At 43.1% G+C, this 22,320-nt stretch overlaps 5 protein-coding genes across 5 annotated transcripts; 3 read left to right on the plus strand and 2 right to left on the minus strand.

Annotated features, from left to right (window-relative positions):
* Positions 1–509: 509 nt before the first annotated feature.
* On the plus strand, positions 510–3,078 carry EAE97_010754 (uncharacterized protein; the record flags this gene model as incomplete). The annotated part of the gene is made up of 2 exons (XM_038881269.1): positions 510–617; positions 739–3,078. The coding sequence occupies 2 exons, from the start codon at positions 510–512 to the stop codon at positions 3,076–3,078; spliced, it is 2,448 nt and encodes an 815-aa protein (XP_038727887.1).
* A 911-nt stretch (positions 3,079–3,989) lies between these two features.
* EAE97_010755 (uncharacterized protein) lies at positions 3,990–6,412 on the minus strand (the record flags this gene model as incomplete). The annotated part of the gene is made up of 3 exons (XM_038881270.1): positions 3,990–5,262; positions 5,324–5,892; positions 6,179–6,412. The coding sequence occupies 3 exons, from the start codon at positions 6,410–6,412 to the stop codon at positions 3,990–3,992; spliced, it is 2,076 nt and encodes a 691-aa protein (XP_038727888.1).
* A 3,916-nt stretch (positions 6,413–10,328) lies between these two features.
* Positions 10,329–12,359, plus strand: EAE97_010756 (uncharacterized protein; the record flags this gene model as incomplete). Its single annotated transcript, XM_038881271.1, has 1 exon — positions 10,329–12,359. One exon carries the CDS (start codon positions 10,329–10,331, stop codon positions 12,357–12,359), a length of 2,031 nt encoding a protein of 676 aa, XP_038727889.1.
* Positions 12,360–13,459: 1,100 nt separating this feature from the next.
* On the plus strand, positions 13,460–15,757 carry EAE97_010757 (uncharacterized protein). The gene is made up of 5 exons (XM_038881272.1): positions 13,460–13,965; positions 14,149–14,251; positions 14,409–14,459; positions 14,629–15,125; positions 15,570–15,757. Exons 1-5 carry the CDS (start codon positions 13,708–13,710, stop codon positions 15,645–15,647), a joined length of 987 nt encoding a protein of 328 aa, XP_038727890.1. The 5' UTR covers positions 13,460–13,707; the 3' UTR covers positions 15,648–15,757.
* Positions 15,758–16,004: 247 nt separating this feature from the next.
* Positions 16,005–20,221, minus strand: EAE97_010758 (uncharacterized protein). Its single transcript, XM_038881273.1, has 3 exons — positions 18,164–20,221; positions 17,157–18,103; positions 16,005–17,098 (listed from the first exon to the last, which is right to left on the minus strand). The coding sequence occupies exons 1-3, from the start codon at positions 18,873–18,875 to the stop codon at positions 16,859–16,861; spliced, it is 1,899 nt and encodes a 632-aa protein (XP_038727891.1). The 5' UTR covers positions 18,876–20,221; the 3' UTR covers positions 16,005–16,858.
* Between the last annotated feature and the right edge of the window lie 2,099 nt (positions 20,222–22,320).

Here is a 22,320-nt window from a genome sequence, read left to right on the forward strand (position 1 = left end):
ACGATGTATAGTTTTGTGAAGTCCAAAAATGAAAATGAATCTCCTCTCCAACAAGATCTTGAGACTTTAAGAAATTTGAAGAGGTAGACGGAAACAGAAAATCTTGGAGAGTCTCTCCACATGCCAATGTAAGCAACTTTCTTACATATTGGAAGTAAATATTGAATATAAACATCATATTCATGCGGATAAAAATGACAGTAGCAAGCAAAGATATGGTAGACAAACATCAATCGTTTAACTCGCTATTTACAAAGACTGTGAAGCAAACAAGTCTCCGAAATTATACCCAGATTTTGAATTGAATTGAATTTTCGAAATGTCAATTGAGAAATTTAGTTTGGCAGGATCATTATTTTCGTACAGGGTCTCCGGACCAAGTAAGCGGTAACGAAGGGCAAAATAAATAAAGAGACCGCGACGTACGCGACTAGGTAGAAGACGCGCAAAGTGGAAAATAACATTTCTTAATTCTCATATACATTCAACATTTGAGATTATTTTGAAAAATGGACTCACTTCATGAAGGTTATCCTGATGCTTCAACAGTTGACAATGCTTCTCAACCTTTAAAAGGCATGATTCTTTGCTGTACCAATGTTCCAGATGAAAAGCGTGTAAGTTTTGTTTATCATGTCAATGTTTATGAGTACTGAATGGTCAAGACTTGCATGATTTGCAACATACAAGCGCAAATTTCTTACTTTGAACTCAATTGCTAATTTGTCTCAATTTTAGACAGAGTTAAATACTCAAGCGGAACAAATGGGGGCCAGTATTCGAGCTGATCTCACAGTCGAAGTTACCCACCTAATCGTTGGGCATTGGGATACTCCAAAATATCATTATGTTGCCCAGTTTCGACCGGATGTTCGACCGATGACTATGGACTGGATTGCGACAGTTAGGAACCTGTGGGTAAATGATCATGATATAGATATGGATTCATTGGAACGACAATATACATTACCTACCTTTACTTCCCTTAGAATCAGTATGACCGGATGCGATGACACAGCAGAGAGGCAGGATATTGCAGAAAAGATCAAAGCAAATGGGGGAGAATATGATGGGAATTTGACCAAACAAATCACACATTTGATATCGTTCCGAACAGAAGGCAACAAATATAAGGCGGCGAAGAGTTGGGGCTTACGGATAGTCTCTGCCGAGTGGTTATCAGATAGCTTGGAAAGAGGGATGATTTTGAACGAGAAATACTATGATCCTTCTTTACCAATAGATGAGAGGGGAAAGGGTTCTTGGGACAAAGATAAGCCTAGGATAAATTCATCGAGGAAGAGGGCGAGGGAGCAATCGATGTCTGGTGTAGAAGAGGGTAAAAGGAAATTACGCAGAACTGCGAGTACGAAATTAAACACCCAAAGTCAAAGTATATGGGGGGATATTGTTGGTAGTGGCAATTCAATCCAGGTATCGAGAAGCGGAATTTGGGATACCAGTGATAGCTTTGGACCGGCAGAGAATAAACAACTCGAGAAAAGCAAAGAAGTTACACCACTTAAAGCTAAAACCCTTGACCTTGTTCAAGATCCCAACCAACCATCAGGTGGCATATTCCACGAATGTCAGTTTTGGATTCATGGATTTTCTGCTAAGCATACACAAATATTGGAGAATCATCTCAATGCACATGATGGTAAAGTGCTTCAGAATGAGTCTGATCTAAGTGCTCCTAACTCAAGAACACGGAGTTATATAATCGTGCCATCTCATCTCTCTCCCGCAAAATATCCCAATAACAGTTCAAAGGTTGAATTGGTTACAGACTGGTGGGTAGAACGTTGTTTGCACCTCAAGAAATATCTCGAGCCAAAAGAACATGTTCTAGGAAGACCATTTCCCAAGTTTCCTATAGAAGGTTTTAATGGCCTGAAAATTTCCTCCGCAGCGTTCACCGGTATTGACATTCTTCATGTGAAGAAAGCCACCGAATTATTAGGGGGTACATACAGCGAAGACATGACTCCACAATCTTCAGTTCTCGTCACAAAATCTATAGTCAGCCTTCGCAAAGACAAACTTGAACATGCTCAAGAATGGAAAATTCCAATTGTCACTGCCGATTGGCTTTGGGATTCGATTAGATCAGGAACTAAAGTACCATTTGCCAAATACAGATGCAGAGCCACGAAACAACCAGCTTCGGCACCTATCCCAAATAAAGAGTCAGTGCCAAGACATGACAGCAATCCGGAACAGACGATCAGCCAAAACAGAGGCTCAATTTCTAGATCAAGCACACTTCCTTCGCGGTCCTCATTTAAAACACGCCGCATTGCGCCCTTAGATGAGAGTGCTTTTGCACCATTAGAAACCGAATCTCCCCCAATAAAAGACGAGGAAGAGTCGGTTCCTCTGCCTATCCATCTCGAACCCGAATCATCAGAGCTCACCCCTCCTCCCCCTTCAAAACCCGAACCTCTGTCTGAAATTCCCGCCAACTCACACTCTACAAACCCTACCCCCGCCACAAACTCCCACTCCTCATCTACCTCGCGAACTCCCGAGGAAAATTCCATCGATATCAGTTCTCTCCTCGCCAAAACAAAACGTCCCGGCTCTTCCGTTTCCATCCCAAACGGCACAGGTGCACCCAGCGATCCTAATTCCAAGCGACCCCGTCAACCCCGCGGAAAAGCAATCATGGGCCGCGCCCTCTCCAACGTATCAACCACCTCACTCGCCTCCTCCGTAGACTCCACTGCTACGACCGGCCCCGCCGTAATCTATCCGCGCGAAGAAAGTCAAGATGAAATAAACGAATTCATGAATCTTCGTGGCGATAGACAGAAAGTGGCGGAAAATATCCCTCCAGCGACGCAGTTGGGATATATGGATAAAGAAGGCGAGGAGTATCAGATGATGGTTCAAGGGATCATGGAGGGAAAGGGAAAGGAAGTGGTTGAGAGAGAAATGAGCGTGGTGAGGGAAATGGAAAAGGCAAAGAGGGAATTGGGACGCAAAGGGACGATTGGGGATTTTTCAAATGTGGGAGCCAATAGTGGAAAAGGCGCGACGGGGACGAGAACAAGTGCACGGAATAGGAAAAGTTAGTTGGGGACCGGCTTCTAGTGAAATACCTTGGGGTTGTGTTGGCTAGGTGTAACGGATTATTGGATGATAAGTAATATATTCGGTGTTCGATAGGACATATTGATTGATGGATTGATGGATGTATAATATGGCTCACATACTGGATAAGCGAAATGTCTTTTTTTTTTGGTTTTATATACACGAAGATGGATTAGGGTAGAGTATGTGTGTAGGATTGGACGAGGCAAAGATAAAAGACTTAAGACCTAAGATTTAAGATTGTTGAACGAATCGATGAGAGATGATCAATCAATGAAACAAATGTATGATTATGCTCCTCGGTACACCAGTGGGTGTACGGACTCAAGGGATAATACGAAAATGAACTTGTGAATATCTTTTGATATATCGAATCATTTATTTTAGGAATTGTTATAATTCTTGAGTAGAGATAAAACAATCAAAATACGAATTTTGATATCAAACAATTGAAGAATGAATTTATGAAAAATATTGAAAATTTGGAAGTGTTCTATTAATTCATGCACCCACTGTTGGTATAAGTCTATATCTCTATCCCGTGTATAGCGTGCGGTTCTTGTATGCATATGCATATGCACATGCACATTGACGCGATACATAGACAGGTATGGAGTGTAAAGGAAAAGTGAGGTATAATGTCATTTGCATACGTGGATATTTGTAAGACTTATTTTCTTCTTAAATCTTGACTGCGGTTTGTTTGTTGGACTATATCTATCTACCTATTTAATTACCCGATTCTATTTTTGATAGTTTTCCCTTCTCCAATCTAATATGATCTAGTTTTATTTTGTGTTATGCACAAGCATTCATCCATCCATTCATTCATCACTCAACTCTTACGTCCTCATTCCTCATCTCTCCCTTATCCCCAAAATCTAGCACCTACCCTAATATCTCCCCGCCCACTCCCGATACCAATCCAAACACTCTCTATTCGCTACGCTCGCACTAATCTTCACATCCATGCCGCACAAGATCTGTTTCACCGCCACCTCGACCTTCTTCCCATTCGTCGTCACGGGGATTTCAAAACACTCTTCGATAATTCCAGGCACATGTCTTGCGCTCAATTCCTTCCTCACCACTTTCCTAATGTCTTCTTTCAACTCTTCATTAAATGTGTAGCCCGGAGACATCTTCACGAAAAGAACGACCGTCTCATCATCATCTGTAGGACGTCGTCGTCCTATACAGAGCGCGTCTTCGATTTCGGCGTGAAAGTGTTTGAGAAGGATATTGTAGATTTCAGCCGAGCCGAAGCGGACACCGGACGGTTTGAGGATGCCATCCGAGCGACCTAACATGTAGATTCCTCCTGTTGCGGGGGAGAATTTGATGAAATCGCCATGATGCCATACACCAGGGAAAGTTTCGAAATAGGATTCGAAGTATTTTTTATCGCCTGGAGATGGGCTTGAAGAGGTTTCTGAAGGGTCAGGGATGGAGGGAGAGAAAAATGTAGTGGGTTGACTGGGGAATGGTTTGGTGCAAACTAGGTCTCCTGGTTCGCCGGCTGGGACGGGAGATCCGGAGGGCGAATAGGCGGTTATGGACATACCGAGGGCGCGGACTTGGATTTCGCCAGTGTAAACGGGGGAGAGGGGGGACGGGGCACCGAAGAGGGAAATAATATCTGTGCCGCCTGTTATGGAACCGAGATTTATAGTTGGGGGAAAGGCGTTGTAGATGTACTTGAAAGTTGAAGGAGCTAACGGTGAGCCAGTAGAGTAAATTGCGCGGAGGTTGGAGAGATTGATGTTTTGTTTCAAGGGGAGAATGTTGTTTTGTTCGAGAATGGAGAGGTATTTCGCACTGGTTCCAAAGTGAGTGATTCCTAATTCTTGGATGAGAAGAGGCATGGAGAGATTTGAATGCGGTCTGAAAGGTGATCCATCGTAGAGAACTATAGTGGTTCCGGAAGCCAAGCCGGATACAAGCCAATGCCACATCATCCAAGTACACGTTGTGAAGTAGAAAAGGCGATCACCGGGACGGATATCGCAGTGAAGGATGTGCTCTTTTTTATGTTGGACAAGAGTGCCCAGAGAAGAGTGAATGATGCATTTGGGTTTTCCGGTTGTCCCTGAAGAGTAGAGGATATACAATGGAGTGTCTGGTGGGAGTTGTGCAAACTTTAATGGGGCATTTGGATCAGTAGCGCTAGGGTTTGTAAGTAAGTATTTAGGAAGAATGGAAAGCGAAAAATGTTCAAATAACCCACCTTTTCAAAAACTCATCATAAGTCTCTGCTTTCCCATCCTTGATATCGAACCCTTTAATCTCAATTGGAAGATTCACAGTATCGAAAATAATCAACCGCTTAAGCCCCTTTAATTCTTTTACAATCTCACGTGTTTTAGTCAAACTCTCATGAAACCTTCCATTATACTCGACCCCATTATCAGCAAAAAGTACGACTGGCTCGATCTGCACTAATCGATCCAATACAGCCGCAACTCCTGTATCAGGACTGACACCAGTCCAAATTGCTCCTATAGATGCAGCAGCTAGCATTGCCACAACGGTATTCGTATGATTTCCTACGAACCCGGCAACTCGGTCATGAGGTTTGACACCGAGCGTTCGCAAGGCATTGGTACATTTTCGAACTTGTTCTCTGAGTTCGGCCCATGAGACAGTATTGCGAGTGGATTCTGTGGCGGCGATGATAGCTGGAGAATCCGGGTCAATAGTAAGATTAGCGGGGTAAAGGAGGTTTTCGGCAAAGTTGAGGAGAGATCCTTGAAAAAAGTTGGGTCGAGGAAACATTGGAGCATCATTGTCAACCACCTATCATTCTTAGTCTTAGGACAATGTGTAGAGTTCCTCTGCAGGAATGATTTCATCGTTTGTGAGCCGACCTGATATCAAAGTACATAGAACTACTACGCCTCAAATCAATCGTTCTCTCAATTATCTCAAATATGTCCCTCGATCACAGCCCAAACGGCACTTTAAGAGAAGACACGATCGACCTTGTCGACCTTCCATCTCCCTATCCGGCATATACCTCAAAATCTTAACCCAAGGAATCATTCCCATCACATGACAATACAAAAATCAGCTCCCTACGTACCTTATCAAAACCTTTCTCCGCCCTGATCCCCGTGAGCCACCAAGTCTCCCCCCAAAATTCGGCTATATTTTCAATAGACCATTCATACAAATCATCATAACTTTTCAAGTTCAAGTTATATTTCTTGTTAACAATTTCTTTAAATTCGTGCATGCGCGTGGAAGTGGGATCCGAATGACGCCAAAGCTCTGTAGCTAATGATTCGGATCCATTAGGAGGAATTTGCGAACCCATAGTTGTGATTTGATGAGATGGTAGTATACGGGCTGACTTTAGGAAAGAGGAGTGTACTGCAAGTGGATAATCTGGAAGGGATGAAGAAAGGGGAAGCGATTCTCAACAGATTTTTGCGGTGGGTGTGTTACTATATTGAGGATGAGATTCGGTATGTGGGGGATTCAAGGGGAAGTCCGGCGGTGAATTCCAAACTCGTAGAAATATTTGGCGAAGACAATTGAAGCAAGTGTGCTTGATTTTTGCAAGAAAAATTGGTGGGAATTGAAGAAATTGAGAAATTTCAATATGTATCTTGACATGAAACTATTTACATATTGTAGGTAGGTACATCTCAGTGTCCTTCAACAACAGAGATGCGGAAAGGTTCCGAGCGGATTGTTACGGAACCTGTTGATGTCCTCAGGCAACATTCCGAGGTTAGCCATATGAACTGGAACCAGCGGGTGTAGAACGGATAATAATTTTGAGACACCACACCTTGACTGACATCTTCACTCAGGTCCGTGTTCTTTTGTCGAATATCAAATACTCAAGGGCACTTAGCTGCATATTGTACTTGGGGTTCTTACAACCACTTTAGTCATCATACTCATATGTCCTATTTCCTATACGGTATATATATATACATTTCAGACGTTATGTATTGGTTGATATTCAACCTGGGTAGGAAAAGAGTCAATAACGGGAACACGACCTACAGTCACCACTAGGTACGTACCGAAACCCCTCCATCGCCGGTAGCAACGGGAAAAAGAAAAGGCAGCTTAGAACTTAGAACCCACCCGCTCCCGCACAGTAAAATAATATGGCATCGGTCGATGAACTTATATAATATTCGATTTCTAGACCTTTCACAAAACCACTAAATCGAATGCTGCTAGCAATAGCATCAAATTTAAGCTCAGGAACTTCTTCATGCTATTAACATGCATTATGATTACCTAGTATACTTGTGATGCACACAGTAGACCCAGGTATTGGATAACTTTTGCATTGGAGGGTACACTGTAATTTTGAAAGCTTATAGTCAGCCGTTTCTCTGTAGAGAGGGGTACTCCTTGATTCAGTAAAGCAAGTGAAGCCGACCCAAGGGATCTAACGTCTGAAGAATTTATACTTTTAAAGAATTTTGACTGGTGCTTTCTCGAGCAAGATTTCATTCAAGGGCGATGCTGGGAATGTCTAAAGAGTATGCATCAAAGTGATATCATAGTCGTGAGATCGAGGCACGTTTTCATCTGGACAAAAGATAATAACAAAAGTATAAAGATTGCATTGTCACGATTCACGATCGCATCTCTTGAGAGGAGGGAGAGCGCATGGAGGGCTGGCGATGTTCCACTTAAACACTCTATTTGGGATTGCATGGAGAGTTGATATAAGTGAGGGGTTGAGATACGCGTAGGTTGACATATGGCATGGGTGTATCGTGGCAGTGAACTGAGCAAAGGAACGTTTAAAAGCAATTTGCAAGAACAAACGTCAAACGTATCATGACGCGTGCAATACGCTCTATAACGCTTGTACGCTTATATGGAGTGGAAGAAAAGCCTGCGGTACTGCTGTTTGATCTGGTACACACCGACTAGGTCAGGGGTAACGGAGTGTCTAGCGATAGTTTTGAAGTCTGGTACCAAGTCAGGCCACATGAAAGAAGTGGGAAGTAGTATCGAGGTAGCGGTACGCATTCAAACAATCGAGAGAAATCGATGATTTCATTCTCTTTCTACTAATCTGGTAGCTTTAAATGAAGTAATATGAAATTCAAAACTTTGCCCTACAACAGCAGCCCTGGAGCATCGAGCATCGAGAATCGAGAAATGAGAAATCAAAAGATACGTAGATACTAACTAGGTCTTGCAAGTGTGCTAGAGACTAGAGCCCAAAGTAATTAGTCTGCACAAAAGTACAACTCGGATACCAAGAGGAAACTCAGAATCTAAATACCTACCTAGGTAGGTACCTACTTCAAGTTACCTACCTAAGTAGGCTGCATAACTTGCATAAATGTCAAGCTTCTCATTGGTTCCATCGCAGTTTTTAACAGCCCTACCAGTCAATCAAAAAAAAAAATGGAAAAGCGGAACGGATCCAGATAACCACTCTTTTTTGTGTTTGGGACCAATCACATACGGTTATCTAACGCTTCCAGCCATTTCCATCCTGGAAAAGAGAAAAAAAAGGAAATTAGATATATCGGGATTTGAAAAAGACCGCAGACTGTGTTAACTGAGTCTAAAGGCGGCGAGTGAATTTGAGAATTTGATATAGGTAAATGTGTATGTAATCAACGAAGGGTATACGGTATACCGGACGATGAAGAAGTTCGCCCCTAGTTACATCTTCCCCGACACGTGCCCGAGCGAAAGATCAAGGTAAAGCGGCACGACAAGTCAAGGTAAGGATAATGTGCAAAACGACGGATGCACCGGACGATTAGCTTCTTGTTGTTAGAATTATTCGATCCTTCCGTCGCTCATCGATACTCATCGCCGCTCATTCTCCGAAAGTATTCTTCATATTCATAAAGTCTAGATTAATAGATTAATACGGAGCCACAAGCCGCATTGATCATCGTTCATCAGAAGATTTCAAAGGCTCTCTTGGGTACCACCAACTTATCACACAATTAGTAGATTTAACCCATGTTGAACCTCATTTACCTCGAGTAACCTAAAAATCCATATCTCTTCTCCTTTATTTCACATTTTCACTCTTCTTCCCGTTTTTTTTGCGAATTGTGATCCTCCGTTACATGCTACATCGAAACTTTATGAAGTTCTTCTGATCCAAAAGGGAACTGCCTTGTTGATTGTCAATCTTACTTATCATTATAATAATAAGACAGCATAAGCCAGACTATATTGGTGTGTTTCTACAAAGGATCGATTGAGAGAAGTCCTACTCGAGTAGCACTTTCGAAACTATAATTGAGTGTTTGGGAGTGTCTGGAGTGTCTACAGTAACTTCTTCCACGATAGCTTCAGATCCAGCCACACCTCGTCCCTCTTTCCCTGGCGAGAACCTCTCACCGCGGTGACCGATTAGCCAGCCTTGTATCTTCCACGTAGGAGGAGAGAAGAAACGAAGAGCGAAGAGCGATCAACGAAGAACGAAGAACTAAGAACGATCAAACGGTGTTTTACCTTCTCGTCGCAAACTTAGTTTCAATCCTCTCAACCACCATCTTACCATTAGAAGGATCACTTCCATTCTATTTCTTGCAAAATTAAAGAAATCAGCATCGACATTCAGCATTCAGCATTCAGCATCAACCAAAAAAGTATTTCACAACTCACACCGATTTAATATTGCAACAACATACGAATACACACTACACTACACACTGCCAATCCTAACTCACTAAAGCATAAAATTCCATCCTTGGTATGTCTACTTTTTTCTCAATTTCCTTCAATTATCGATTTAATCTCGATTGCCTTAAAAATCGATGCCCAATTTAACCCTCATCGTGCCCTGGGCACAAAAACGTCTGTACTTCTTATGATATACTTATCCTACTTGGAAGTCTTCGAGGTCTTCGTTGTCTTCTTCCATCGTTCTCCCCTGTCAATATTCTCGAAAACATATATCGAGTGCTTCGCCCCACAGCTCTTCTCCCTGCATTATAAATTGTCCACGTTACTGATATTAAATCCTCATCCTAGAACTTCGTCGTTAAATAATCTGCCAACCACCTTCGTCATAGCCCACAGACTACGAATACCCCTTATTGATCTACGATATCTATCCCTCTATATCCCTTCGAGTCAATCATCTCACAAGTCAATAAACAAAGGTCTCCAGATCGTTGGAGAAACATCGGCATACGACTTCCATTCAGTCTACGCTTCCAACCCCAACACTACATACTCTAATCTGCTTCGAGCAGGGTATTTGATTCATGAACACGATGCCTCAAAGACTTCCTCGAAATCCGTTCGCTAGTTCTATCACGCCTGCGGCTATTACACCGCAATCCGACAAACCTGCAGCTCGTAGGCCGTCGACCTCAAAGGGTAACAGATTGACCAATTTCTTCACCTCTTCACCAAAGAGCAAGGAACAACAATCTGCTCAGGCGGCCCTCCTTTCTGCTGTTGCCGCACAACAACAGCGACTACTGGATAACCCATCGCCCAGTCCAGCATCTTTATCTCTTCCCACAATTTCTCTCTCCACTGCAAAGGCTGGTGAGGTAAACATGGATGAACCACCTACGACACTTTTTCAACCACCTTCCGTCGCAGAGGCAAAGTTACAAGCAAGAAGAGAGGCACAATTTGGTCCATTGAACCACCCAAGTCATAAATATGTCAGTCAGCATCATGGAGTCCTTGAAGATCCAGTCGAGGACGAACCACCATACTATTATCTTCTTACTACATACATAAGTTACTTGGTCTTGATCATATTCGGACATGTTCGGGATTTCTTTGGAAAAAGATTCAAGCCTGAAGCCTACCGACATCTCACTGCTGCCAATGGCTACGCCGCCCTCAACAGTGATTTTGACAATTTCTATGTTCGCAGATTGAAGTTGCGTATTGATGATTGTTTCGCTCGTCCAATTACTGGAGTCCCTGGTAGATACATTACTCTTATTGACCGAAAGACTGATGATTTCAACAAGAACTATCAATATACCGGCACGTACACAGAAACCTTGAATTTGAGTTCTTATAACTATCTCGGATTTGCACAGTCAGAAGGACCATGCGCAGACGCAGTTGAAGAGACGATCAAGAAATACGGAATCAGCTCTGCAAGTCCTCGAGCAGACGCCGGTACTTCAGATTTGGCCTTGGAGGTCGAAGAGAGAATTGCCAAGTTTGTTGGAAAACCAGCTGCAATGGTATTCTCAATGGGTTTCGCTACAAACGCAACTGCTTTCCCAGCTTTGGTTGGAAAGGGCTCACTCATTATTTCCGATGAATTGAATCACGCTTCTATCCGTATTGGTGCACGTCTTTCAAGAGCTATGATCATGTCCTTCAAGCACAATGATATGAATGATTTGGAAAGACTCCTCCGGGAAGTCATCTCTCAAGGTCAACCTAGAACTCATCGACCATGGAAGAAGATTTTGGTTGTAGTTGAAGGTTTATACTCCATGGAAGGTACAATGGTTAACTTACCAGGAGTCTTGGCTCTCAAGAAGAAGTACAAGTTCAACCTTTTCGTCGATGAGGCTCATTCTATTGGTGCTATGGGTCCTCACGGTCGTGGAGTATGCGATTACTTTGGAATTGATCCTGCCGAGATTGATATCCTTATGGGTACTCTTACCAAATCTTTCGGTGCTAACGGAGGTTATATCTCTGGTGAAAAACATATCATTGATAAATTAAGGCAAACAAACGCGGCAACCATGTATGGTGAATCACCTACCCCACCAGTTTTGATGCAAATTCTCAGCGCTTTGAAAATCATCTCTGGAGAAATCGCTCCTGGTCAGGGTGAGGAGAGATTACAACGAATTGCATTCAACTCGAGATATCTCCGATTGGGATTGAAGCGCCTCGGCTTTATCGTCTACGGTCATGATGATTCACCAATTATCCCAATTGTTTTGTACAACCCCGCCAAGATGCCTGCTTTCTCCCATGAAATGCTTCGAAGAAAGATTTCCGTCGTCATTGTCGGTTATCCCGCCACGCCACTTATCTCTTCTCGTGCCCGCTTCTGTGTTTCCGCAGCCCACAACAAGGATGATATGGATCGTATCTTGGCTGCTTGCGACGAGGTTGGAGACGTACTTCAGCTCAAGTTCTCCACTGGTGTAGCCGGTGGTGCAGAACATTTACCTGATGGTGTTACACCTGAAATGGAAAAGGAATGGCAAAGGGCAAACGGTCTTCAAGGAGTTGTTAAGCCCCCACGCTGGTCGTTGAGAGAAGTCATCGCCAATGGTGTAGCAGATGTCAAAGAACCTTTGCGTTGATGGGTTTTATCCCACTTTATGAATAACTTATGTACATTACGTTCTTGTCCGGTGCTTTTTTCTTTTCTGTTAATTCATTTGGCGCGGCATATCGTTAAGATACCCCTTGCCATCGCCTTTTTTGATTTTTTTCTATTCATTTATACATTTTTCCTCTTCTATGATTTGGTTTTTTTCAGATGACCAGTTTTTATGAGGAATATTTTTGGTGGATGATTGATTTGATTCCACTGATTGATGGTATTGGGGAGTGGGAATAACAAAAACACTCGTTAAGGCGTCTAGAGAAGGACAATGATTTGTTACAGATGCAAATCCAAATACAGATACAGATCTGCGTTGAGGTTTGTGTTTTGTGGTTCAAAGCTGTGGATGGATGGGATGAAAGAGAACAAAGTGGTCGGGAAATGCGATTACTATAATATTAATAATTAGATGATTGATGAATGGGTATGGGTGAAATGGATTGGGGTGTATATGATTGGGATGGATGGAAGTCATGGCACAGTGATGGAGGGAAGATGAGAAGATGGAAGAAAGCAATGGAGTAGATAGATGGAGACAAAAACAAGAAGAGAAGAGAATTGAATTAATGATTGAGAATTGACGATACATTCATGTTTTTTTTGAAGTTTTCTTTAATTTTTCTTTTTACCATATCATGCTTCACTTTTTTGGCAGTGAGGTCAAAATGAATTGACTAATAAATTGACAAGTGATCCTCGGGTTTGATCGACACTAAAAAAAGTCGATCGTCAGGGGAATAAATTCTTTATTGAATATTTAATGCAAAAAGCCGTTTTCCGATGGTGAAGTTAAAAATCGATATTTATGTCGATCAATTGTGAATTTATGAATTAGGAATTAGGAATTTGAGTTGGCCTGAAAAAATGGGCAGAAATCCAGGTGAAGGGAGCGAAAAAGTCTATGTCGTCATTACATATGTTAAATATGTGTGATGTGGTAGTTTGATGAAATACGAAGAGGGAGGCTACATTAGGTTAGAGGGGAAGGAGTGAGGGGAAGAGGGAATTAGGGAAGGAGGGGGGAGGGGGAATTTATAGTATATTACTTGGTTCTTTATTGGATGGTTTTATTGGTTTACCATTGGGTTATTTCAGATCTGTGATATTTTGATATCTTGTTTTCTATTCCTGTACTGACTGGTGTTTATGGAATTGATAGAGATAGAGTGAAGCTTAAAAGATTGAAAGATTAAGGACTATTATCCCACCTTATCCCATCTCATCCCATCTCATCGCATTACACCATCTTCACATCCTCCCTCACATACCTACCTACATACAATTCCCTCTCCTGCTCTTCTCACATCCAAACCTCATCAAAAATGACACTAGCACAAACCCTCCTCCTCCTCACCAATTTCCGCTCTCCCTTCCTCCGCACGCTGGTCCCTGCCGTCGGCGCAGCCTACCTCCTGCAGGCGGCCGTCGCAATCCCGAGTATCGCGGCCCAGTCCGAACGCTTCTATGATTTGAGTGGCAGTTTGACCTATTTGAGTGTGACGGCTCTTTCGCTTTACTTGCCGACGGTGAGGGCGAGGGCGGCGGCGGAGGTGTTGGGGAAGGGGAAGGGGGGTGTGGAGGTGAGTCTTCTTTCTTTCTTTCTTTCTTCTTCTGTATTTGGGGGTTCTTGGGATTGTCTTCTTTTGGGACGGGGATTAGTTTTGTGTGTATGAGGGAGGAGAGGCGAGGCGAGGGGGAAACGGAAGGAAAAGAAGAGTAAATTACTAGGTCGTGGATCAAAAACTAACCTGTTACGAAAATAGTGGCCGAAACTCCTCGAAGCATTTACCGGAACGGGAGGTGCCAATGCGTTGAATTGGAGACAGGTAGTTTTGAGTGCGGCCGTGGGGATTTGGGCTACGAGGCGTATGTTATTCTTTGATTTCTATTTTTGTCTTTGGTTTGCTGCTCTGCTCTATTTGATGGTTGGGGTAATTCATGAGATGAGTGTTACAAGTCGAGATTGTTTGTTTCTTGGGAGTATGTTGTATTGTGTCACGTTACTAACATTGTGAGAAAATAGTTGGTAGTTATCTCTTCAAGAGAATAATGGAGGATGGTCATGATTCTCGCTGTGGGTTTGCTTTTGTACTGCGTTTCTTGGTTATGATGTATGAGGGGCGAGAAGAGAAGTCATATTCCAATTCCGCTCCCCCCTCTCTTATACTTATGCACATATCTACCTCTTCATTTTATATCTTCCTTCCCCCACTCCTTCAACAACCTGACTAACACCCTCCCAGTCGACGAAATCAAAAAGTCACCTACTAAATTCTTTGGCGCCTTCTTCGCCCAAGCAACTTGGGTGTCCCTTTGCTGTCTCCCCGTCCTCGCCCTTAACTCTATCCCACATCCTCTTCTCTCCACCCTCCCCACTCTCATGCTAACCGATATCATCGGACTTCTCCTCTTCGCCGGCGGTCTCTCCTTTGAAATCGTCGCCGATCGCCAAAAATCCGCCTGGGTCGCCGCGAAGAAGAGAAAAGAGCATGATGAGGATTTTCTCACTAGTGGTCTGTGGAGTAAAAGTAGACACCCCAATTATTTCGGAGAAGCAACTTTGTGGACCGGAATTGCGGTTTTGAGTGCGGGTGTGCTTACCGGGCGAGTAGGTCAGTTGGGGATGGGCACGAGTGGGGTATGGGGAAAAGCTTTAGGAGTGGGTATTGCGGGAGTTAGTCCGGCTTTTGTGAGCTTTTTGTTGTTGAAGGTTAGTGGGGTACCGTTGAGTGAGGGGAAGGTATGTTGATCATCTCTTTTGTTGTTTGTTTTTGGTGGTGTGGTGTTGTTGATGTGGTGTGCATCTGGTGGAAAGGGAGACTGGGTGAGAAGATAATGAGATCTTACCTGCATACTCAGGTGAAAGAACCTTTTGCGAGAAACGCATCTCTCCCTCCTTACCTATTCTGCTGAAGTGCAAGGGAAACTGTTCACAGCTTGGAACACTTGCGAGTGCAAGTGCCATGCCTAGAGCTTCATTGAGGAGAGTCTATCTCAGATAATGAAGCCCCTCGGTGCCAGACAGAGACTAGAAGCGCTGCCATCTCAAATATCTGGAGTGCTCCATATATTAGACGCAGAAAATGGAAATCGATAAAGGAGAAGAAGATAAACCTTGCAAGAAAAGAGAGAACAAGAAAAGAAAAAGAAACGTAAACTAACTCGCACCCCGTCCAAAAAATAGTATGATAAGAAATACGGTCATCGAAAAGACTACAAGGAGTGGAAGGAGAATACTCCAATGTTTATTCCGAAGTTTTAGGGAGTTATGTGGGGGATCTGTCTAGGGATATGCTATGCTATACCTGGGAACTTGATGGGTAGAGGGAAGGAGGAAAGGAAAGTCACCGAAGATAGGGAGAGGCGAGGGAGAGTTTTGAACGGGTGAGGAAGAGGGGAGGGAGGGGGTAATTGAATCGATGCTTGTGGTAGAGTTGATGAAGATGAAGATGAAGTTTGGAAGTGGACGTTTTGAAGATTATGATTTCTATGACTAGGAAATGGAAGAGATGGGATTGAAAGGAGGAGGGAAGATATATTCTTAGGTTTATGTGATATTAATCCACTCAATCACTCATATCTCTAGCAAGAAGATAAGAAACACCATCTCACATTATCCCATCCATTCAAGCCCTATCTAATGAAAAAAAAAAAAAAAAAAAATGAAAAAATCAATCGCATCAAAGTGTATCAATCATATTTTCATTTTCATAATCATTCGTTAAAAGTATGCCTGCCTGCCCGTCTGCCACACACATATCTCCTTCCCTCTTTCATTTCAAACCGTCCTACCCCTCCCGAACACACATAAGTAAATAAAAACGAGCAATCAAATACAATCCATTGAGAAACACACGCAACCAAAGAGGAGGAACAAAAAAGAGTAAAAGAAAAGGAAAACACAAGAAAATAAACCAACTAAGCCCATCCATCCATCCATCCATCCATCATTCCCATCCATTCTTTCCATCCCTCCACCGAGAAAATCTTGTGTATCTATCTATCCATCCATATCCATGCCAATAAACACGTAGTACCTTTCTTCTGGACGAAGGAACGGTGATGAATATGAGGTATGTATGTAGGTAAGATAACAAGAATGATCCAGGAATAGATAGAAGACACTTCCCACTCATCCCCGCAGTGAGAGACCGAATCGATCAATCGAAAAGAAATTAATAAAAGAAACAAGAAGGAATGAAGAAATGCAGGAGCGCTATATGAGGAGGGAGTCAATGCTAGGTGCAAGTACAAGCGCAAATATCATTATGTAGCAGCCGTGACGTCGTATTTTGGTTCATCTGTCGTTCGTTTCGTCGGTTCATTTCATCATATTCGTAGAGAATTGGGTTTATTTTTTTTTTCTCTTTCCGCTTTCTCTTCTCGTCTTCGTCTGCGATTTCCCTGTGAAATTTCGATTCTTTCGATCGACCGGCTCACATTGATAATTGAATCCTAGCGATAGGAAAAGAATTACCAACGTCTGCTAGGTCTCTCGCGTCTTCTATGATCATCCCAGATGATTTCTCTCTCGATGATTCGCTCATCATCGTAGCCACTATCTCTTTCTCTTCTTCGCTCTGCTCGCTCCCAATCATCGCGTTCTTTCTCACGACGTTCAATGCGAATGCGTTCACGTTCGATTTCACGGATGCGATCTTGTCTTTCACGGCGGACGGTTTCGGAGAGGGCAACGAGTTCCTCGACATCTTGCTAGAGGGTTGTTAGTATATTCTCCGAGGAATGTAAGTAAGGCAGGGAGAAAACTTACGTATCTGAGATATTGAAGAATGTAATAGAAGAATTCTGTTTCTTCATAATCATAACCAAGTTCCTCGATAGCCTCCTTAGCTACCAAGTCCTTGGTGATTTCAGTCCACAAATCACCCATTCTACTTTTTGGTGGACCACGAGGTAATGGGAAGCCAACTTGACGATCGGAGCTTTCCTCAACACGCTCGTATTCTCTTTCTCTCTCGTATGTTGGTCCACTGGCATGGCTTCGTGGCTTACGACTGCTAGAGTTAGAGATATCGATGTCAATAGTGGTTGACGATTCGCGTGGAGAAGGTGCAGCACTTTGACGCTCACGAATCTCGATATGCTCAGTTGTGCGATTAGGACCTTCTCGCTCACGTTCACGGATCTCAATTCTCTTCTCGACACGTTCAGGTTCTTCTCTCTTGTGCTCACGCTCAGGATTGAACTTGCTTCGTCGTACACCATTGTATCTCTGCCAAGTGATTTCTTGACTTCCACCCCCGACACCATCTAGTTGGATCCTCTCAGTTCCAGGAGGAACATCGATGATTGACCAATCTTTTGTGGCGCCGTTGAATGCTTCACCAATAACGGCTCTCTCTTGAACCTTACGGGCGTAGAAATCAGCTTCATCTTCATCTCGGATATCGAGATTTACTCTCTCCTTATCAGGACGAGCACTCAAACTTCTTCTCCTGCTGAGATCAATGCGGGTATCTCTAACACGTAGCTTATCACGCTCTTGCTCATATAAGATGGAATCATCATAATATTCTCTTCGTGGAGGGGGTGATTTAGGCTTTTCGCGACCACTGGTTTTGGTTTTTGTGATATCAACTTCAGTATTGTTACCGGAACGATAAATGTCGATTTCAGTCTTTTCGGTTTTTGGTGGTGCAGGGGTGTGGGCACGACGGGGAGGTGGGGGTGGACTTGGAGCTGGCGCTCTTTCGAAACCTTATTTAATAATCAGTAAGGGTAAACTATAATTATCGTGGGAATGCTAGTTGAACTTACCGTGATCAATATGACGATGATGTGTAATAATTTCTCGGTGAATGGGTGGTGCTCGAATAATCTCTGGTGGTGGGGTTGGTGGGGGAGATGGTGATGGAGAGGGTTCTCTTTCTCTCTCTCTTTCAACAATTCGGGTGTGAATTCTCTCAACTTGTGGTGGTGGGGAAGGGGTTCTCTCTCTTTCTCTTTCACGCTCAATAATTCTCTCACGAATGCGGACTGGAGAAGGAGCTGGAGGAGATGGCGAACGCTCTCTGAACCTTTGTCTTGTCTCTATAACTCGTGCGCGAAGTTGTGGTGGGGGTGATGGAGATCTTGGAGTTTCCTTTTCTCTCTCAACAATTCTTGTTCGGATTCTCTCCGCTGGTGGAGACGGCTCTCGTACTCCAACCTCACTTCTTACAATTCTCTCACGAAATCGTGGAGGAGAGGGAGATCTTGCTCGTCGCACAAGTGGACCGTCATTAAATGTTTCTCTTTCGCGTTCTCTTACGACCATTTGACCTGGTTCTGATCGCGTGTAATCATCTCGTAAGAAATCCAATGAACGTCTTCGAGGTCTTTCTGGACCTCTTCTGGCACTGAAGTCAATAGTCTCTTCGTGATCACGCTCTCTTACTCGAACTTGAGCTGGTGGTGGAGCTGTCCCTCGATAATAAGTATCACGCTCATCAAATTCCGTCACTCGAGACGGGGCGCCATGTCGAGACATGTTTGGTTGCGTGTATTGTTGATTGTATGGACAAGATACTTATTGAGAGCGTTTGTTTGTATTCGAAATGGTGCAGTGTTTTAATTATGTCGAGAATACAGCAACGTATGTGAGATGTGAATCGGTTAGGTATCTACGCAAAGAGTAGATGGGGGTACGTGGTTGGTAGATGTGAAACCGAAGAAGCCAAGTGAGAGAAAAATCAAAAAGAAGAAAAATGACGAGGCTGGAAGATGGACGGGTTTTGTATAATGGACAATGATGGTGGAGGAGGTGTTAGGTGGTGGTGGTGGTGGTGGTGGTGGTATTGAATGAAGGTAATAGAAATGAATAGATGGGATGACGAGCTACTGGAGGGGCTTGCGTCGGTTGGGCTGATTTGGGTATCTGGAATTGGCTCGTGAATAAAGTTGAAGAGGTGTGCAAGGTGTGTAAGGTGCGCAGGGTGTATGGTGTGTAAGGTTTCGTAAATCCAATCCCGGTCGATTGCCCCGGTGCCCAGCTTGGATGGAGATGTTTTACCGGTGAATAAATGAGATCAATCAGACTCCAAGAGTCAATCAAGTCTTGAATCAAGGTGGGGGAGGTGAGCAGGAAAGAGATCTTTGTTGGTGGGTTCGAATTTTGGGAAAAAATGACTTTGAAGTGGGATTTTCCTCTTTTCCTTGACTTTTCCTCGATTGTGGTGAGATCTAGAAGCGATAGAAAGCTGAAATTGTTGGTGGGGGATTTTGCATGTAATCCGTAATAAGAATACCAATCGTTCAATCAATCAATCGATCAATCAATCAACCTAGGTAGGTAGGTATCTAGATATTGATTGAAGTTGTGAATACTTTGTTGTCACAGGTTGAAAAATGGAGAAGAAGATGATAGAAAGATCCTCTTTTCTTTTCTTTTCTTTTCTTTTCTTCTCTTCTCTTCTCTTCTCTTTTCCTTCCTTATTTTCTCTCGTGTCCTATCTCTCTCTTCTCTCCTCTTTGCACTTCTTTTCCAATCTTTCGTTTCCCGCAATAAGATATGAAATATGAAATATGGAAAACTGGTAGATTTTCTATTTCATTTAATTGGCTGGCTGGCAATGAATTCTTGGACTGGACTGGACTGGACGGGGGTAAATAAAGATTCAACACGATTGAATAGATATCAAGGTCCCGGGAGGGTTTACTCGGTCCAATTCAAGTCTGATGTAATTGTGCAGATATCCACACCAGGAATGGTTGATACGTTGGAATTTGGAGTAAATTGAAGGTGGAATGGATTGGAGGGTTAAACACCACCACACGTCTAGGGTAAATGATTCGAGGACGGAAATTCGAAAAAGAAATGGAAAGAAATTCGTATAAACTCGTGATATTCGTGACAACGTATGCAAAAACAAGATCGAAAATTAAAGAAAGAGGTCGGTGAATGAGAAAGTATAATGTGAATGGGGTAAGGTTATTCCTTGAGAGTACGATGGTTGGGTTGATGATGATGGTTTGAGCCCAAAGTTCCTGGTGCTTTCTGATACAATATATTCGAGGTGGTAGCAGGGAGGAGGGAGGAGGAGGAGGAGGAGGAGGAGAAGTAGTGTGAAGAAGAAAAGCCAGGGAAAGAAAAGATCATGAGGTTAATAAAAAGTCAGAAGGAAGGGTTGTAATAAGTCAGTCACATAGAGAGATAGTTGTATTCATTCTAGTAAGCTTCAAAATGGGTCTGTTGGTCACCGACAGCGGCTCTACTTCCTGGCTCTAAAGAAGGAGGTCGACTTGAAGGTCTAGTGAGCCGCCCTTCAAACCGTCCTTCAACAGCGTGCTTCCAATCTTCAATCCAGAAAAGATGCAAAATCGAAGATTATGATTCGTTCCAACTAAGTTGTGGAATTTTGGATCGAGGGTCTCAAAAGCGCTGCGCTTGAAAACCGAATTAGGTGAACATAATTGCCGCCAACATCACATGTAATTGAAGATATCTCCTATTTGGATGGTGGATAAATCCTACAAGGACAGTTGTATCTTTCTTCTTGCATGCACATTCCTTCGTCAGTACCTAGTTCAGTAAAAGCGTTTCACTTCATGCTTTAGTTGGTAGTGGAGAGAGAAAAGAGAGGCTGAGTCCCTCTTTAGACTGATGAACCATTTGTTGGTCTGGCGACCTGGGCACTCCCGCAGCGGACCACCCGTTGGACGCAGGACTGTACTGACTTGAGACTTGACTTGGAGTGGAGCAGCAAAGGTTCAATTTTTGGTTACAGATACCGCCAAGGTATGGTAAAGAGTCTGCTCTTGACATATATGAGCCACAAACCACAGCCTACTTGCAATTTCGCTCTATCGACAGCAACATCAGAGTCATAGATGGGGAGTGCTGCCTTCTTGGCTGAGGATTTGGGTTGTATCCAACGGTAAGCATTTAGTATCTACCTAGGTACGCCTAGTGAGAAACATGGGCTGACTGGTTTATTCATTGACTTTTGAGTCGTCTGTCTCTTCTTCTCTCGTGCTCTGTTCTTGTGATACCAAAATGTGATGTGATGTCGATGGATTCAGGTGGGGTCTAGAATTCAGAATTCAAAATACAAAATATACTTGGTTTCGTCGCTTGCTGACCATAAGAATGAGAAGGGATGAACGGTCTTTTCTTCGGATGAGAGTTCAGAACAAGAATTTGTCTTGATTGTCTGAATTCTATTTTTGGGGTTTCCTTTTGTCGAAATGAAACATTTACCCTCATGACTTGAATACTTTTTATGCCGTCGAAAGAAGTATTAGAAGTATTAGCTCAGAGGTTGTAAGGCTCAATAACGGCTATTGGGGTATGTGAGGCTCCGTTAATATACCTGGAACCTTACGATAACTTGGCTTGCAGCAGTGAAGATCGACGGATCATCGTTAGGAGTTCGCTATTCATACTGGGTAGGTAGGTTCGGGGAAGAATGAAGTTGGCCAGGACGGGTATGATGGTCGAACCTTTAGCCTGCTATTTATCTGGATAGGTGACCATCAAAGACAGTCTACCCTCAACCTATCCTTTGATCTGACGGAACTCAGAATGTAGGGGTTTAAGGATGAAATGGTATCGCGAAGACACTTGAGTATATATGAAAATTATCAAGGGGTTTTTTTCTTTCGTACTACAAACTTCGAGACATTGAAGGAGTACTTAGAGAGGTAACTGCCGAGTACATACAGAAATCCGTTCATCAAAGCTAAAGTAGGTAGATACTAAGCTTTTTGACAAGATAAACTACCTACTTACTAGTATCTATAGTTGGTACCTAGGTTATCTGTTCAAAATATACCCAACCCACGTATCAGAGGTGTTCATGAAATAATAATAATTCTATCAAAGTTACAGCTATCAGACTTTTCCCGACGTTGACCAATAGATGTAACGGCGTTTTGATCAAAGCGTGAAATAAGGTTATAGGAAGGTCCAGATATATGTAACGAGACATTTTCAG

The sequence above is a fragment of the Botrytis byssoidea genome, assembly GCF_014898295.1.
Source record: "Botrytis byssoidea strain MUCL 94 chromosome Unknown BBYS_030, whole genome shotgun sequence".
NCBI lineage: Eukaryota > Fungi > Ascomycota > Leotiomycetes > Helotiales > Sclerotiniaceae > Botrytis > Botrytis byssoidea.

What these genes read in the sequence shown, in the direction of transcription:
- EAE97_010758 (XM_038881273.1), bottom strand. Translation starts at nt 18,875, where the DNA reads ATGTCTCGACATGGCGCCCCGTCTCGAGTGACGGAATTTGATGAGCGT. An exon ending in TCATCGTCATATTGATCACG is followed by an intron (nt 18,104 to 18,163) that starts GTAAGTTCAACT and finishes TTATTAAATAAG; the next exon opens with GTTTCGAAAGAGCGCCAGCT. An exon ending in TTCTTCAATATCTCAGATAC is followed by an intron (nt 17,099 to 17,156) that starts GTAAGTTTTCTC and finishes ACAACCCTCTAG; the next exon opens with CAAGATGTCGAGGAACTCGT.
- EAE97_010757 (XM_038881272.1), top strand. Translation starts at nt 13,708, where the DNA reads ATGACACTAGCACAAACCCTCCTCCTCCTCACCAATTTCCGCTCTCCC. An exon ending in AGGGGAAGGGGGGTGTGGAG is followed by an intron (nt 13,966 to 14,148) that starts GTGAGTCTTCTT and finishes TTACGAAAATAG; the next exon opens with TGGCCGAAACTCCTCGAAGC. An exon ending in TACCGTTGAGTGAGGGGAAG is followed by an intron (nt 15,126 to 15,569) that starts GTATGTTGATCA and finishes TCCAAAAAATAG; the next exon opens with TATGATAAGAAATACGGTCA.